The sequence below is a fragment of the Bos indicus genome, chromosome 7, assembly GCF_029378745.1.
Source record: "Bos indicus isolate NIAB-ARS_2022 breed Sahiwal x Tharparkar chromosome 7, NIAB-ARS_B.indTharparkar_mat_pri_1.0, whole genome shotgun sequence".
NCBI lineage: Eukaryota > Metazoa > Chordata > Mammalia > Artiodactyla > Bovidae > Bos > Bos indicus.
Window position 1 is genome coordinate 69,146,228 of NC_091766.1, and position 16,398 is coordinate 69,162,625.

Consider the following 16,398-nt stretch of genomic DNA (forward strand, 5'->3'; position numbering starts at 1 on the left):
TATTAAAGGGGGTGGTAGACGTGGTGTCGATTTTTATATAGTTTTTTTGGGAAATGGATCTTACATTCCTACAAATAATGTAATAATTTCTGTGTAACAAAGGAGTTGCTTGCACAACTGAGAGATTACAGAATTTTTCCTTTGTATTTGATACTATGGGTTCTCTCAAAGACAACCAAAATTCTCGATTTGTGACAGAATACCTCATTTGTAGTAAAACATTTTTCCTGGCATAGGGAATGGGTGGGTCTTAATTCCCATTTTTAAATGTATTCCCATGGTATGCATTTTCACTTATTTTCCAGCCATGAAATGAGAAAAAAATCAAAACAAACAGAATAAAGTCTAAGCGCTTTCTTCTTGAAAAGACCAAGGGGGGAAAATGGAACCCAATCAAGGGCCCCATATCAAGGTAAGATGAACCCAAATCCAAAATAAGCCAAATGACACTTCCTAAAAATTAAACACAGAATTATTGCATGATCCAATAATTTCACGTCTGAGTATATACTAAAAGAATTGAAAGCAGGAGCTTGAACAGATATTTGTGCACCTATGTTCATAGCAGCATTATTCCCAACAACCAGTAAGTAGAAACAGTGTACGTTTAACAGGCAGAATTTCATTCCTCTTAAGGCTGACTAATATTCTATTGTGTATACATACTTTTACAACAACAACAACCGAAAGTACGTACACAAAGTAGAATACTGTTCAGCCTTGAAAGGAATGAAATTCTGACATACTTTAAACTTTGGATGAACTTTAAGACATGCTAAGTGAAATAAGTCAGACACAAAAGGACACATACTATATGAATCCATTTATATCAGGTCTCTGCTGCTGCTGCTGCTAAGTCACCCCAGTTGTGTCCAACTCCATGCAACCCCATAGACGATAGCCCACCAGGCTCCCCCGTCCCTGGGATTCTCCAGGCAAGAACACTGGAGTGGGCTGCCGTTTTCTTCTCCAATGCATGAAAGTGAAAAGTGAAAGGGAAGTCGCTCAGTCGTGTCCGACTCTTTGCAACCCCATGGACTGCAGCCTACCAGGCTCCTCCATCCATGGGATTTTCCAGGCAAGAGTACTGGAGTGGGTCGCCATTGCCTTCTCCGTATCAGGTCTCTAGAGTAGTCAAATTCAGACAAAAAGTAGAGTGGTGGTTTCCAGGGGCTGAGGTGAGGAGCAAGTGGGAAGTTAGAGTTTAAAGAATACACAGTTTCAGTTGGGGAAGATGGAAAAGTTCCAGAGATGGATGGTGATGATGGCTGCATGATAATGTGAATGTACCTAGGCCATAGAACTGTACACTTTAAAATGATGAAAATGGCAAATTTGATGTTATTTTACCACATTTATACACATAAGTTCACCACATTATACACATAAAATATATTATATATTTTTTTACCACAGTTTAAAAAGATAAGCCAAATAAAATAGAGAAGATAGTTGAATTTATGAGAATTTCCAATTTTCCCAATTGCCCTTAATATTCTCCCAAATATATATGTAAGCAAGTACTTCAGTGAAAACAAAGTGATGGGTAGACATTTAGTTGTGAAAATGCAAGTTCTCTTAGGTCTAATATCCCCTCATCTAGGATATAATCTCAAACAAGTTTTTCATGCATATATCCCTCAAGAAATCTCATCAATAAACTAGGGAAGTGTGGTCCTGATCACACAACTATTAGATGGGTGCACCACTTACTTGAGGGCCTCATTTAGATTGGTTATCAATACCTGACTCCTACCTGCATGGGGAGTGAGGGATGCCTTTGAGGGATCCAGCAGTTTCCAAGTTACCTGCAGACACATAGCATTTCCATTCTAAATAGTCTCTAATTCACTTCAAGTCCATTTTGTATCAACTTGAGCCTGATATTTCCTGCCTTTCCCATCTGGAAAAGCAAAGGCTTTCCCCGCCTTTCCTTTTGTCGTTGTTGTTTAATTTTATTTGCTTTTGGCTGCGCTGGGTCTTTGTTGCTGTGTGGGCCTTTGTCTAGTTGTAGTGAGCAGGGGCTACTCTCTAGTTGTTTCTTGTTGCAGAACACGGGCTTGCGGGCTTCAGTAGTTGCTGGCACGTAGGCTCAGTAGTCATGGTTCCCAGGCTTTAGGGAACAGGCTCAGTAGTTGTGGGGCAGGGGCTTAGTTGGGCATGTGAGATCTTCCTGGACCTTCCAGGAAGGAAGGTCCATGTTGATCTTCCAGGGATCAAACCTGTGTCTCCTGTACTGGCAGGTGGATTCTTTACCACTGAGCCACAGGGAAAGCCCAAGACTCCTTTGCTTTAAGAGTCTTGGCAAGTATGTGGTTTAGTAGAACACAATGGAAGACATTTTTGAAGCATAGACATTGTAAGCCTCAAATCAGGCACTCAGGAGAAAGAAGTAGTACATAAGGAGTGTGGCCACCAGTTTGGGGAGAGTGTTAGCGCGAGTACAGAGCTACAAAGACATGAGTAGCTAACAGTGGATTGTTAACCTCCCAAACTCGATTCAATGTGACAGTGACACTTCACAGCACATTGCATCCAATCTCATTTGAAGCTGACAAAGATTGTTTCTGCTTTACATCTATTGGTTTATTAATGGTCTACAGCCTCTTAAGCAGATGCATATTCATTAGGTAGCCAGCTGTTAGGAGGTTCCCAGATGTCGAATGTAACTGTGTCTTGGAACATTTTTTTTTTTTCCTTATCATGAAACAAAGTAATTGAGGCCTTATTAAAGAACTAGTTAATTACTAAAGCGATACCTTATGGCACCCTTTTTATCATTCAAATTTGAGAGCTCTTGGGATATCTAAAAATTTGGAGAAGAGACAGCATTTAAGAGCCAATCTTTATTATATAATAGTAAATATATATAGGCAGATATTTTACATGTGGAGATAATATATACATACTTTTCCATGTGGGAGAAGTTAAAAGTAAGTGAAACGTTCCTAACAACTGAAAAATTTCAAAGTATCCTTTCCTTTGTTCAATTAGGTCCAAAGGACAACACTGATAAGCCTACTAAATTAATTAAAGTTACTTTAATATTTCTTTTATCTAACTATCACTTTCCTATAAAAGACGACTTGAAAAATGGGTCTTTGTGAAGCATGCCTCACTTACGCTTTCATTAAAGCTCCTATTTTTTCTGTCAAAAATAAGATAGTTCAATTACTAGCAAGCAAACTAGGATTTTCAAATTGCCAAGTATTTCTAAATGCCCTTTATAGCAGTCTGTATACATAGGGAGAGAGACTGTGCCATATATATATGTATATATTTACATATATATATGTATATGTGTATATATATATATGATTGTGTTGTTGATCTCTTAATTTCAAATGCATTGAAAAACCCTCCTTTGTACTCTCCTCCTTTCACATTTACTCTTTTTGATGTCATATTTTACATCAATTGTTTTATATATCCCTTAGCTGCTTATTGTGGATATAGATAATTTTACTGCTTTCGTCTCATAACCTCCCTACTTAGCTTTGTGTATGGATAATTTCCTGTCTTTACTGTATGTTCACCTGTACCAGTGAGCTTTTTCATTTTGTGATTTCCTTATTTCTAGTTGTGGCATTTTCTTTTTTGCCTAGAGAAGTTTCTTTAACATTTGTTGTAAAGCTGGTTTGGTGGTGCTGAACTCTTTTAGCTTTTGCTTATCTGTAAATCTTTTGATTTCTCCATCAATTCTGAAAGAGAACATTGCTGGGTAAAGCATTCTTGGTTCTCAGCTTTTCATCTTTCATCACTTTAAACATTATACCCCTCCGGCTGGACTGAATTTCTGTTGAAAAATCAGCTGATAGCCTTATGGGAGTTCCTTTGTATGCTATTTACTGCTTCTCCCTTGCTACTTTTAATATCTAATTTTTGTCATTTTGATTACAATGTGTCGTGGTGTGTTCCATTTTGGGTTAATTCTATGTGGGACTCTTCACTTCCTGGACTTGGGTGACTATTTCCTTTCCCAAGTTACAGATGTTTTTAGCTATTATGGCTTCAAATATCTTCTTAGACCCTTTATCTCCCTCTTCTACTTTTGGGACTTATGAATGGAGAAGGCAATGGCAACCCACTACAGTACTCTTGCCTGGAAAATCCCATGGACGGAGGAGTCTGGTAGGCTGCAGTCCATGGGGTGGCTAGGAGTCAGACACGACTGAGCGACTTCACTTTCACTTTTCACTTTGATGCATTGGAGAAGGAAATGGCACCCCACTCCAGTACTCTTGCCTGGAGAATCCCAGGGACGGGGGAGCCTGGTGGGCTGCCGTCTATGGGGTCGCACAGAGTCGGACACGACTGAAGTGACTTAGCAGCAGCAGTAGCAGCATGATATGAAGATTAGTGTACTTGATGTTGTCCCAGAGGTTTCTTAAACTGTTCTCATTTCTTTACATTTTTACTTTTTTCTGATCAGTAGGAGTGATTTCTATTACTCTGTCTTCCAGCTTGTTGATTCATTTCTCTGTATCATTTACTCTACTGTTACATCTTTCTAGTGTATTTTTCCTTTCAGTTATTGTATTCTTCATCTCTGGGCTTTTAAAAAATATTTTCTAACTTTTTGTTAAAAACTTCTTTGTGCATCCATTCTTCTTCTGAATTCTTTGATCATCTTTAGATCATTACTCTGAACTCTTTCTCAGGTAGATTGCCTATCTCCACTTCACTTAGGTCTTCTGGGGTTTTTTCTTTTTCTTGCACATGGAACATATTCCTCTGTCACCTCATTTTGTCTGAGTTGCTATTTGTTTTATTTATGTCTGTGGTTAGTTATGTTTCTTGACCTTGGAGAAGTGGTCCTCTGTAGGAAGTGTCTTATGCATCCCAGCAGTGCACTCCCCTCTGGTCACCCAAGCTAAATGCTCTAGCGGTTCTGCCTAACAGGGATGTGTGGGACCTTCTGATGTGGCGACTGACCATGTGGGTGGTCTGGTAGGCTTGGCTGGCCCCTCACTTGGTTGATTGCCGGGCCCTGCTTTGTGTGGTTGCTGCTGGCTAGAAGGGTCTGGTCACTAGGTGGCTGACTTTTAAACCCTAAAAGGCCCTGGGTCTAGTGCTAACTCACTGGTGGGTGAAGACAGGGTTCTGAAGAAGATTCTGGGGCTGTTGCTCACCCACAGGTAAGCTAGTGCCAGACTACTGTTGGCAGGCAGAGCTGGGTCCTTGAGTCTGGCTGCAGGGCTCAGGGATCCTACAGCTAGTATCAGATCACTGAGGGTGGGATAAAGAGGAGGGGGCTGGTTCCTAGCACACATTTGGGTATGAGGCCTGGGGTATCCTGAAGCTTTTTTTTGGCCTGCTAGTGGAAAGGGCCAGGGCCCAGCTGGTCCCAGGGCAGGATCTGGCCTGCTCTGGGTGGACTGGGTCTGCAGGCTGTGGGATTGTGGTTTTCTTGTGCCTGGTGTCTGCCCCCTGGTGAGTGAGGCTGATCCAGAGGCTAGTTTAGGCTTCCTGGAGGGCAGGGCTGGTACCTGGCCACTGCTGGGTGGAACTGAGTCTCAGCCCTCTAGTGGGCAGCAGTGTGTCTAGTGGGTGGGTCTGGAGGTGGCTGTGGGCTTGAAAAGTCTTTAGACAGACTGTCTGCCGATGGGTGGAGCTGTGTCAGATCTTGTCCTGCTCACTCTCTTCCTATTTTTCCCTTCCTTCCTTCATCTTACTAAATTTTGCCTGGATCTATATATTCCTTTCCGGTGGTCAAGGACTCCTGCCACTATTCGGCTGGTGCTCTGCAAGATCTTCTGCATCTGAAGATATATTCCTGATGCATCTGTGTAAAGAGATGTGCTCCACATCCACCTACTCCTTGGCCATCTTGTCTTCCCCCTCCAGGGTCTTTCTACTCTGGCATCTTGACCCCTGAATTTCTCCAAATGCCTTATAAAAATCCCGTTCTATACCTGTGAATTCAGATAGTCCCTTAAGAGCACCTTAAATCTAGAAAATCCATTTCTACTTTTATTTGGTGACTGAGCATCTCAATTCTATTTCTCAAATGCAAGGATCACAGGAGCTAATTAAAAATTGCCAAGAGCACATAATCTTTAGAAAATATTGCAGTGCTCTTTTTGGAAATGGATTCCCTAAACAAGTAATCCAAGGCCATCCAACTGTACTGTGGCTTGTTCTTTATATGTCTTCCCATCCCTTGAGGAGCCTTTGTGTTATGCTACTCCAAATCTATTGGGATTTCCTGCCTTTGAGATTTGGTTAATGTCCTACACAAGTTATATCACTATTTCTACAAAAGAAGTAAAAGGTTTTATTCTTCAGAAGAGATTAGTTTTTATTTGCTCTGTGGCTCATATCCTGCTGGTAACCTTTAGAAAATGTAAATAGATTTCAGTGCTTACTTAAAAAACATAGTAGTTAACAGCCATTTACTAGCTGTCTACTACGTATGGCATCTGGCCCAATGTGGTCAGAGATCAGGGATATGCAAGGAAAACCGACAGTATCTCTGTAGGACATGACAGTCTTCAGATTAAAAGCTCTGAAATATTAATAGAGGAGTAATGTGGGATAGTAGAATAAAATTGGATTTGGATTCCAAAAACCTATCCTAGGAGATGTGGTTTCAGTCACAGCTTTGCTCTCCTGGAGCCTGTTTCCTCATCTTTAACAAGGAGATAATAACTGTTTTACCTTCTTCAGTTCAGTTCAGTCGCTCAGTCGTGTCCGACTCTTCATGACCCCATAAATCACAGCATGCCAGGCCTCCCTGTCCATCACCAACTCCTGGAGTTCACCCAGACTCACATCCATCGAGTCAGTGATGCCATCCAGCCATCTCATCCTCTGTCGCCCCCTTCTCCTCCTGCCCCCAATCCCTTTCCAGCATCAGAGTCTTTTCCAATGAGTCAACTCTTCGCATGAGGTGGCCAAAGTACTGGAGTTTCAGCTTTAGCGTCATTCCTTCCAAAGAAATCCCAGGGCTTATCTCCTTCAGAATGGACTTGTTGGATCTCCTTGCAGTCCAAGGGATTCTCAAGAGTCTTCTCCAACACCACAATTCAAAAGCATCAATTCTTTGGCACTCAGCCTTCTTCACAGTCCAACTCTCACATCCATACATGACCACAGGAAAAACCATAGCCTTACCTTCTTAGCTTAGGACTGTTATGAGTATCAAGGAGGAAATGACTATGAAGCCATTCTGTAAACTAATATGCAAATGCAGGTTATGACTATTTGAAATACTCAGCTGGTCTTTCTTTATAAATGCCCCTGAGGTACCAAAATTCATATCTTTCACATATAAATGCACTATTAATGTATTTCTGATTCAACAATAAGTATCAAACTATTGCCATACAGTTTGCCACTCAAGTTTTTAAAGTGAGCCCTATGATACTCTGTAATGACTTATATGGGAAAAGAATCTAAAAAAGAATAGATATATGTATAACTGATTGACTTTGCTGTACAGCAGAAGCTAACACAACATTGTAAAACAACTATACTCCAATGAAAATTTTAAAAATAAATAAAGTGAGCCCTGTGACAACCATGGCAATGAAAACAGGCTAGGGCTTCAGAATACACTGTCTCTGGTGGTCAAAGTTCCCTCTGAGGAACTTTTGAGGAAAGTAATTACTTACTTCAGCCCTCAAAGCACCAATTATTTTTTAAAACTTTTAAATGCTTTAGCATAAATTATTAAAAGATTATAAAGTGTACATTTTTAAAGGAAGGGATTTGTGACTTTTTAAAATTGAGGTATAGTTGATTTACTGCTGTACAGCAAAGTGATTCAGTTATATGGACATGACTGAGTGATTGAATTGAACTGAACATTTAAAATATATATATATATTCTTTTCCATTATAGTTTATAATAGAATAGCAGGAGACCAGGGATCGATCCCTGAGTCCAGAAGATCCTGTGGAGACGGGAATGGCACTCCAGTTTTCCTGCCTGGAGAATCCCATGGACAGAGGAACCTGGCAGGCTACAGTCCATGGAGTTGCAAAGAGTTGGACATGACTGAGCGACTAATACCAGTCCAGACTATTGAATATAGTTTTCTGTGCTAGGACCTTGTTGTTTATCCCTTGTACACATGAAAGTTTACATCTGATGACTCCAACCTCCCACTCTACCCCACCCCTCCCTCTTGGCAACCACTATTTTGTTCTGTCTGTGATTCTGTTTCTGCTTCATAGAAAGGTTCATTTGTGTCATATTTTAGATTCCACATATCACGTGGTATTTGTCTTTCTCTAACTTCACTTAGTATGATAATCTTTAGTTGCATCCATGTTGCTGCAAATTATTTCATTCTTTTTATGGCTGAGTGGTATTCCATTATATATATGTGTGTATATATATAAATGTATATATACACATATATTTATATATACCACATCTTCTTTATCCATTCATCTGTTGATGGCCATCCATATCTTGGCTGTTGTGAATAGTGCTGTTATGAACATAAGGGTGTGTATATCTTTTTGAATTATATATTTGTCCAGATATATGCCCAGGAGTGGGATTGCTGGATCAACAGGTAATTCTTAGTTTTCTGAGGAACCTCCATACTGTTTTTCACAGTGACTGCACTAACTTACCTTCCCACCAACAGTGTAGGAGGGTTCCCTTTTCTTCATACCCTTGCCAGCATTTGTTATTTGTAGAGTTTTTAATGGCAGCCATTCTGATCAGTGTGAGGTGTTACCTCATCATAGTTTTGGTTTGCATTTCTCTAATAATTAGCCATGTTGAGCATCTTTTCATGAGTCTCTTGGCCATCTATATTTCTTCTTTGGAGAAATGTCTATTTAGGTCTTCTGCCCATTTTTATATTGGTTGTTTTCCTTGTTGTTGAGTTGTACGAGCTGTTTGTATATTTTGAAAATTAAGCCCTTGTCTGTCACATCATTTGCAAATATTTCCTCCCATTCTGTAGGTTCTCTTTTCATTTTGTTTATGGTTTCCTTTGCTGCTGAAAAGCTTGCAAGTTTGATTAGGTCCCATTTTTGTTTTTCTGTTGCCTTGCCTTGGGAGATTGACTGAAGAAAATGTTGGTGCCATTAAAGTCAGAGAATATTTTGCCTGTGTTCTCTTTTTATGTTTAAGTCTTTAAGCCATTTTGAGTTTGTTTTTGTGTATGGTCAGAGGGTGTGCCCTAACTTCATTGATTTACATGTGGCTGTCCAGCTTTTCCAACACCACTCGCCAAAGAGACTTTTTCCTATTGCCTCGTTTGTTGACGATTAATTGACTGTAGGTATGTAGGTTTATTTGTGGGCTCTCTAGTCTGTTCCATTGATCCATATGTCTATTTTCCTGCCAATATCATGTTTTGATTAATGTAGTTTTGAGTAGTTTGAAGTCTGGGAAGATTATGCCTCCTGCTTTGTTCTTTTTCTTCAGGATTGCTTTGGCAATTCTGGGTCTTTTGTGGTTCCGTATGAATTTTAGGATTATTTTTTCTAGTTCTGTGAAAAATGTCATGGGTAACTTGATAGGTAGATTGCCCAAAGCACCTACTGTCACCATGTCCTTGCTATCTCCCCAATCCCTTTCCTTTCATATGGAGCTCTAGATACACCCTTCTAAACTTCTGTTACTTATCCACTTGGAGTTTTCACATGCGTAGTTATTAGGGCTGGCTCCTTCTCATTATTCTTCAGATCTCTGCACGAATAAACACATGGAAGAAAATGTGGGTAGTCGTTCTCTGGTTAAGTGGCTTATTACCATATCTCAGTCTTGTTTCCCAGCCGGGTGGGTTTGGACTTTCTACAATTCTATCATGACTGTTTTGGGACTGTTTTCTTTGACTTAATTTTTAATGATTAAGTGAAATATCATGAAAAAAAATCTAGGAATACTTGAACACAGTCTACTACCTAATACTTTAGCTACATTTTAGAAAATACAGTCCAATAAAACAGGTTTATAAATTACCAGACACTAAAGATCAACTCAGAGACCTTCAGCTTTGACCCATTTACTCTTTCTTCTCAAAGGATGGTTGAACCTTGAAAGGAGGCTCAAAAGTTTCATAATTCACTAAGCACTCAACACCCAGTCTCTCACTCTAAGCTTTCCCAAAAAATATAGAGCAGGTAAGAAACTTCATAATTATAAGAAGCTAGTAAATATACACTATGTATCAGAAGAAATAATCTCAAAATCTGAGCAAAAGCTCTGGTGTCAACGTCCAGAGAGCAATTTCATGACAGGCATTTTACTTGTGACTAAAGTGAAAGGCAAAACTAAATTCTTTGTACCTCAAGTAAATCACCTTATAATCAGAATAAATCAAGTAAATGGATACATAGTTACCAGGAAATACTTATCTATTAATTCTCAACAGATAGCAGCAGTTCCCCAAGTGTGGCCAGAGGACCACTAGAAAGCCCTGAGACCCATTCAGGGACTTATGAGGTTCCACCTTTTCCAACCAGTTATTTCTGAGGCTGGATTTTTTTCATGTATTTCCACCAAAACAACATGGCGTAACAGATTGAATGCAGAAGCAGGTTAAGAGAATCCAGCTGTGTTTCATTAAGCCAGGTAATAAAGAGAAATGTAAAACAATGCCACTCTTCCCACAAATTTATTTTGAAAAACATATTTTTTAATAAAAGTGTAATTTGGGAGATAATGGGCTTGTTACAGTAAAACCAATTGATATTTTTAAAGACTTCTCAGTTTTTAAAAATGTTAAGTATTTTATTTGTATTTATTTTTGGCTCAGCTGGGTCTTCATGGCTGCATGTGGGCTTTCTCTAGTTTTGGTGCCTGGGGACTACTCTTTGTTGAGGTGCGCAGACTTCTCATTGTTGGCTTCTCTTGTTGCAGACCACGGGCTCTAGGCACGTGGGCACAGTGGTTGCGTCACGTGGGCTCGGTAGTTGCCTCGTGTGGGCTCTAGGGCATGCGGGCTTCCCTAGTTGTGGCTCGTGGGCTCTAGAGCACAGTCTCAGTAGTTATGACTCAGGGGCTTAGTTGCTCCACATCATGTGGGATCTTCCCAGACCAGGGATGGAACACATGCCCCCTGCATTGGCAGGTGGATTCTTACTGTGCCATCAGCAAAGTCCCTAAAGTTTCTCAGTTTTTATTTCAAATACAGTTAATATCATTAGCTATGACCCACATAAACAAAAGCTCTTTGGGGTACTCGTTAATTAATGGCATTAAAGGGATCCTGAGGTCAAGCTACTCTATACACCAACTATAAGCACTTTTATCTCAAAAACAATGTGTTTGGAGCATATAAAGAATACAGATGCAAGATGGACAGTTAAGAAAAATCAAATGGAAATGTAAGGTTCCATAGTCCAGGACTCCATTATTTAATGTAATGACACTTTATTGTTTTTATCTATTTTTTTGGCTGAGCCGTATGGCTTGTAGGATTGTAGTTCCCTGACCAATAGTTAAACCCAGGTCACCACTACAGTGAAGTGCTGAGTCCTAACCACTGGACTGCCAGGGAATTCCTGACATTTTTTAAAGAGTAACAAATTATATTTGCCCATCAGAACTTTCAAATCCATCCCAAATTCCAGGGAAAGTAAACACTGAATTGGCTGCACGCTGATTTCCCACCTACTGGGGTAAGCCAGGGCAGTGTGACAGGGTGCCAGGAGTACAAGGCTGCCACTATCATAGAAGGAAGACACTTAAGAATTAAGGTTATAATGAGGTAAAAGTACACATAAAATTCTTTTAAAAAAAGTCTTTATATCAGACTGCTTCTCTGGATGTTAGAAGAACAGTAAGATCTTAGTCAACAAAACTGCCAAGAAGTCGGTAGAAAAGTTGAGATCTCTACTGCTTCTAAAAGCTGTGAACATTTAACAAGGGTTATTTGTGTGGCAAATCAAGAGCTCACTTTCATTGTTCTCCCCCTTACATCTGCACTAATGCAGTAAATAGGAGTCAATACATTAACAAAACAGCTCATTTACAACTTTGTTAAAAATAATTAAATGCAGGCAAATAGGAAAATCCTCAATTAGAAATCAACTTAGTCTCTCAGGCTTTAATTTTTATTTTTGGTTGTACTGGATCTTCGTTGTTCTATGTGGGCTTTTCATTGAGGTGGCTTCTCGTTGTCGAGCACAGGCTTGAGCGCGCGTTTCCGTAGCTGCAGCACACAGGCTCAGTAGCTGAAGCTTCCGTGCTCGAGTGCAGGCTCAGGAGCTGTGTGGTACCAATCTAGTCGCTCCCTCCCCAGGTCAGGGATTGAACTGTTGTCCCCTGCATTGGCAGGCAGATTCTCATTCACTGTGCCACCAGGGGAAGTCCTTCTCATGCTTTCTTGAAAAGTGAAAAGTGTTAGTTGCTCAGTCATGTCCGACTCTTTGCAACCCCATCGACTGTAACCCACCAGGCTCCTCTGTCCATGGCATTCTCCAGGCAAGAATACTGGAGTGGGATGCCGTTTCTTTAATTACACTCATATTCTAGGAATATGAGGTTTTGGGGTTTGACATATGGGTTAAAATGACATGTGGTGAAATGGTTGGCACAGTGACTGGCGCATAGGAAGTTCCTGACATTGAAGCACATTTACATAAATGATAAAGACGAGACGCAAAGAACAAACATTTACAGCATATATGTCAGTGCTGCTGATCTCACCATTTAATTACTCAACACTTTTAAATTTTAAGTTCATTATAGAAAAAAATATGAGAGCTCAGAAAAGTCAGATAAATTGATCAAGGTGTCACACAGAAAGTGAGAGGTTAAAATAGGATTAGATCTGCTTCCAAGTCCATGCTCATTCTACAATGCAATGCTATCTCCTAGGACAGCACACAAAGCCAGTTTGTTTCAGAAATCTATTCACCATTAAGGTGTGTTCTGTGCTTAGGACAGTTAGCTTTATTTCACTATTTCATAAATACTTGAGAGAAAAAAAGTATTAACTCTTCCTTCCAAATATAAGTACCTACAGGCCTCAATTTATTAGTGACTAGCCCCTAACCAATAGCATTATGGATATCATTCAGGCAATTTATTAAAATTTAAAAAAAAGTAAACATACAAAGTACTATACAAGACCACTGTATACATTTATGGTTCCTGAAGATCATAACAGAGAAGTAAAAAACATCTGAAGAGGGAAAAAAAGTAAATCTGGAATGGCAGTGGAGATTCTCACAAGTGTATGTAAATTGCAAGAACAGTAACTAATTCTCCTTCACTCCCCCAAATATTAAGCAAATATTCAGAGATAAATCATTAAACCAAATGGAACGCCAATGAGGCAAGTTTTGTTTTCTTTTCATGGGCTCTGAAACAAAAACTACTAGTAAAACAGCAAACTGTATGTTGAGACACAGTAATAACTGAGGTAGGGGCTCACTTCTGTCTTCAGAAGTACAACACTGGAAGAAGCCATAGTATAAAAAATGCTTGAGATAAATCTCAGTTTTATTAAAAAAATTTTTTTAAACACAAAAGTTTGGAAACAAACTGTTTAAGGACTGTATATATTTGAGAAGGTGATGCTATACTTCTCAATTTAAAGAAAAAATTCAAGATTACAGATTTCAAATATCAATGAAGAGACTCTCCATGCTGCTACCAGAGCCTGGTTTGATTGCTCTGAAGTAACAGCACTTGAAAGCTCCTATTCTTTGAAACTAATTTAAACACACTGAATTGTTGAAAGATTAAAAACCACAGTCAGCTAATTACACTCTCTCTCATCTCTTATTCAGCAAATGAATCACTTTTCATTACTGCTTAGCAGAAGTACATGAATTTCTGCCTAATTAGAAATGTTGTAGATGGAACATTAGCAAAAATGGAGCAGGTCAGGATATCTTTGCTGCTTCATTTTTAATTCCTAACAGTAGAGTCTGATAGGAAGGAATAGAGAAGTCATTAAATAATTTTAAATTATTTATAAAAATTACTTTACCCAAATTATAATTATTTTTTCCCCAAACGGTCTCAAATGTCTAACATAATGAAAGAAAAAGCAGTTCAACATTGATTTTAATGAACATTTTAATGTTATGTATAACAGAACTTTATGAATACAATGGAAACAAAGTTTCATCAATTTAATTAAAAAAATTTCAACACAAAGTGGGGAGGTAATAATTTGATACCTATATTATTCATTTTAAAAAATATTCCCAGCTTGAGGGTGAAACAATTTTGCATTCCAAACTCTAGAATCATGATTTTCATGTGAGCTTAATGCAGAATTACAGCAGGAAAACAAAAAACATCTTAATTAATTTCCTTTATTTGCATTAAATCAATAAAATCTTTGACTGCTACAGGTCTCCTTTAATAATATAGATATTTAACTTGCCTCTATTGGAACCATATTGCTAATGCCATATTATATACACTCAAAACCAAAACAAAACAATACTGTATAAAATCTAAAAGCCAACATTGTTGAGTTCTCACATTTATATTTAAGGTCTTAATGAATTTTCACCTTTTCAATTTTTTTAAAAGACACCAAAAAAAATAAATATTTTTCTCTTTTGACTGTTCCTGACTATTACGTGGTGGCTACAGGGATAAACATGGAAGGGAAGTCTTGCCAAGTTAATCACTGCAAAGTGTAAATAATGACTGCTAAAACCAAAAATACTGGAGTTTTTTTTTTTTTTTTAAAGGAAACCATAGAGCAGTCCCGAAAAAAATATTTTTTCTAGTTCTGCACAGGATAATTATAGCAGAAGAAATGGGAAAAGTCCCATAGCTGTCACCAATTGCTTAAAGAGGTTTTGTTACAATAAAAATTTGGATAGTATAATAGCAGTGTTGTTGGAACATTAGCAAAAGTATATACATTCCAGTTACCTTTGATTTAGCCATAATCACATATGTATGCCTTTTTTGGACAAAAATATATATTTTTATAAAAAACTGATCATCCAACTTTAATGATTTCATATATGGACTCAAGAGTGGTAGTAAAAGGAACAGACCCAATTGTGACAAGGTGATTCAGGGACAGAAAAATCAAGTTCTTCAGGAAAAGAAAAGTATAAAATTAGAGATTCAAACATGTTTATTCAGCCCTATTCTAGTCTTCCCACATATTATGATATTAAAATTGGCTCTTCAATTTATAAAGGCTTTCAACAATTTCACTACCCCATTTGTGGTCTCACTGGAAAAATGTTTCAGACTGCCTCATCTGAAGTGCCCTTGCCTGGCCATCTAAAATACTAGACATTTCACTTTTTTTTTATAAAACAGCCTTTTTGGCTCTTAATGTAGGTTTATTTTAATTAATTGATAAAAGAAAGGGGAGTTGATTAGCATTTTCCATCCCAACATCACCTATCTACACCGCTAAAAATCCTTCACTCAATCTGTTCCTTTATATTCTCTTATTTGCTAAAGTTGGCGAAATTTGCAAAGGCATCTTGCTTGGGTTGCATAGTTCCAGAAGTCATGGCTAAGTTGGGCATGCCCATTCCCATTGTGCCTGTCAGGCCCATCCCTGTAGTTGACATCCCTATGTTCATATTCATGCCCATCATGCTCTGGTTCATCATTGGACTATTTCCAAGAGGGGCCATCCCCATGGTGCCAGTCATCACATTGGGCATGCTCATAGGCATGGGTCCCCCCATCAAAGGATTAGTTTGAGGCCGGACAGGAAGCATGTTCGATGGAGAACTGAGGTTTACAGCTCCGAAACTTTGGGTCATCATATTCATAGGCTGTTGCATATCTAACAGAAGAAGAGAGACAAAAGAACTTTACCATTCTGAATAATCTTAGACTTAGAGAGCAGAAAAATAATACAATCTTCCTGACCATCAATACTTGTAAGCCTCAATAAAATTACTTCATAGTGATTTTATAAGAGAAGTCAATTGTCAATTAACTTGTATTGATTACTCTTGAGAAATATTCAGTGGCTGTCAGCTCTGGTTTCCCCAAGATGTAGAAACAGTAAGAGTGGCCTGGGGGAAAACATCAGGCAATTTAAAATCATTCCTATAAAATCTATTATTGAATCCAACGTAACAAGTTGTCAAGAGCTATTGTGTATCAAAACCTTTAAAAAGGTTTTATCCTTTGACTTGCTCTATTTTTAGAACATCATACTAAGGGAAAACAAGCACAAGTACAAAGATTTACACAAAATCATGGAGTTATTTATGGCAAAAAGCTGGAAACAATGGAAATAGAGGAACTGCACAGTAATATGATGGATAACTATAAAGATTCAAAAGTCATACTTTCTTAAGAATATTCAACATAGGAAAAACAACAATTTAATGTTGAATGTGAACTCCAAGAAATATAGACATAACACTCTAAAGCATTAAAAATGCGGTTAGCAAAGATGGAATGTGAAGAAATATCAATTAATAGTGATTATCCCTGGATTATGGAGTTCAGATGAGTTTTGTTTCCTTGAC

The 16,398-nt window shown here is 38.5% G+C and overlaps 2 protein-coding genes across 5 annotated transcripts in view; one reads left to right on the forward strand and one right to left on the reverse strand.

The window, feature by feature from the left end:
- The window catches only part of LSM11 (LSM11, U7 small nuclear RNA associated), a 128,986-nt gene that overhangs the window by 37,139 nt on the left and 75,449 nt on the right, over nucleotides 1-16,398 (forward strand). The window contains exon 5 of one of the 2 annotated variants that reach the window (XR_011567777.1): nucleotides 306-412. Coding sequence is in view for 1 of the 2 variants with exons in the window: in XM_070793930.1 (XP_070650031.1) it covers nucleotides 306-342 (37 nt within the window). In the remaining variant the exon portion in view is untranslated. Of the gene's footprint in view, nucleotides 1-305; nucleotides 14,639-16,398 lie in introns of those variants that run through there. The other variant, XM_070793930.1, reaches the window with a different exon arrangement.
- Nucleotides 13,985-16,398, reverse strand: part of CLINT1 (clathrin interactor 1) — a 57,558-nt gene continuing 55,144 nt past the window's right edge. For all 3 annotated transcript variants that reach the window (XM_019965321.2, XM_019965318.2, XM_070793928.1), the window contains one exon: nucleotides 13,985-15,701. In XM_019965321.2, coding sequence (XP_019820880.2) covers nucleotides 15,355-15,701 — 347 coding nt within the window. In that variant the 3' untranslated portion in view covers nucleotides 13,985-15,354. The remainder of the gene's footprint in view (nucleotides 15,702-16,398) is intronic.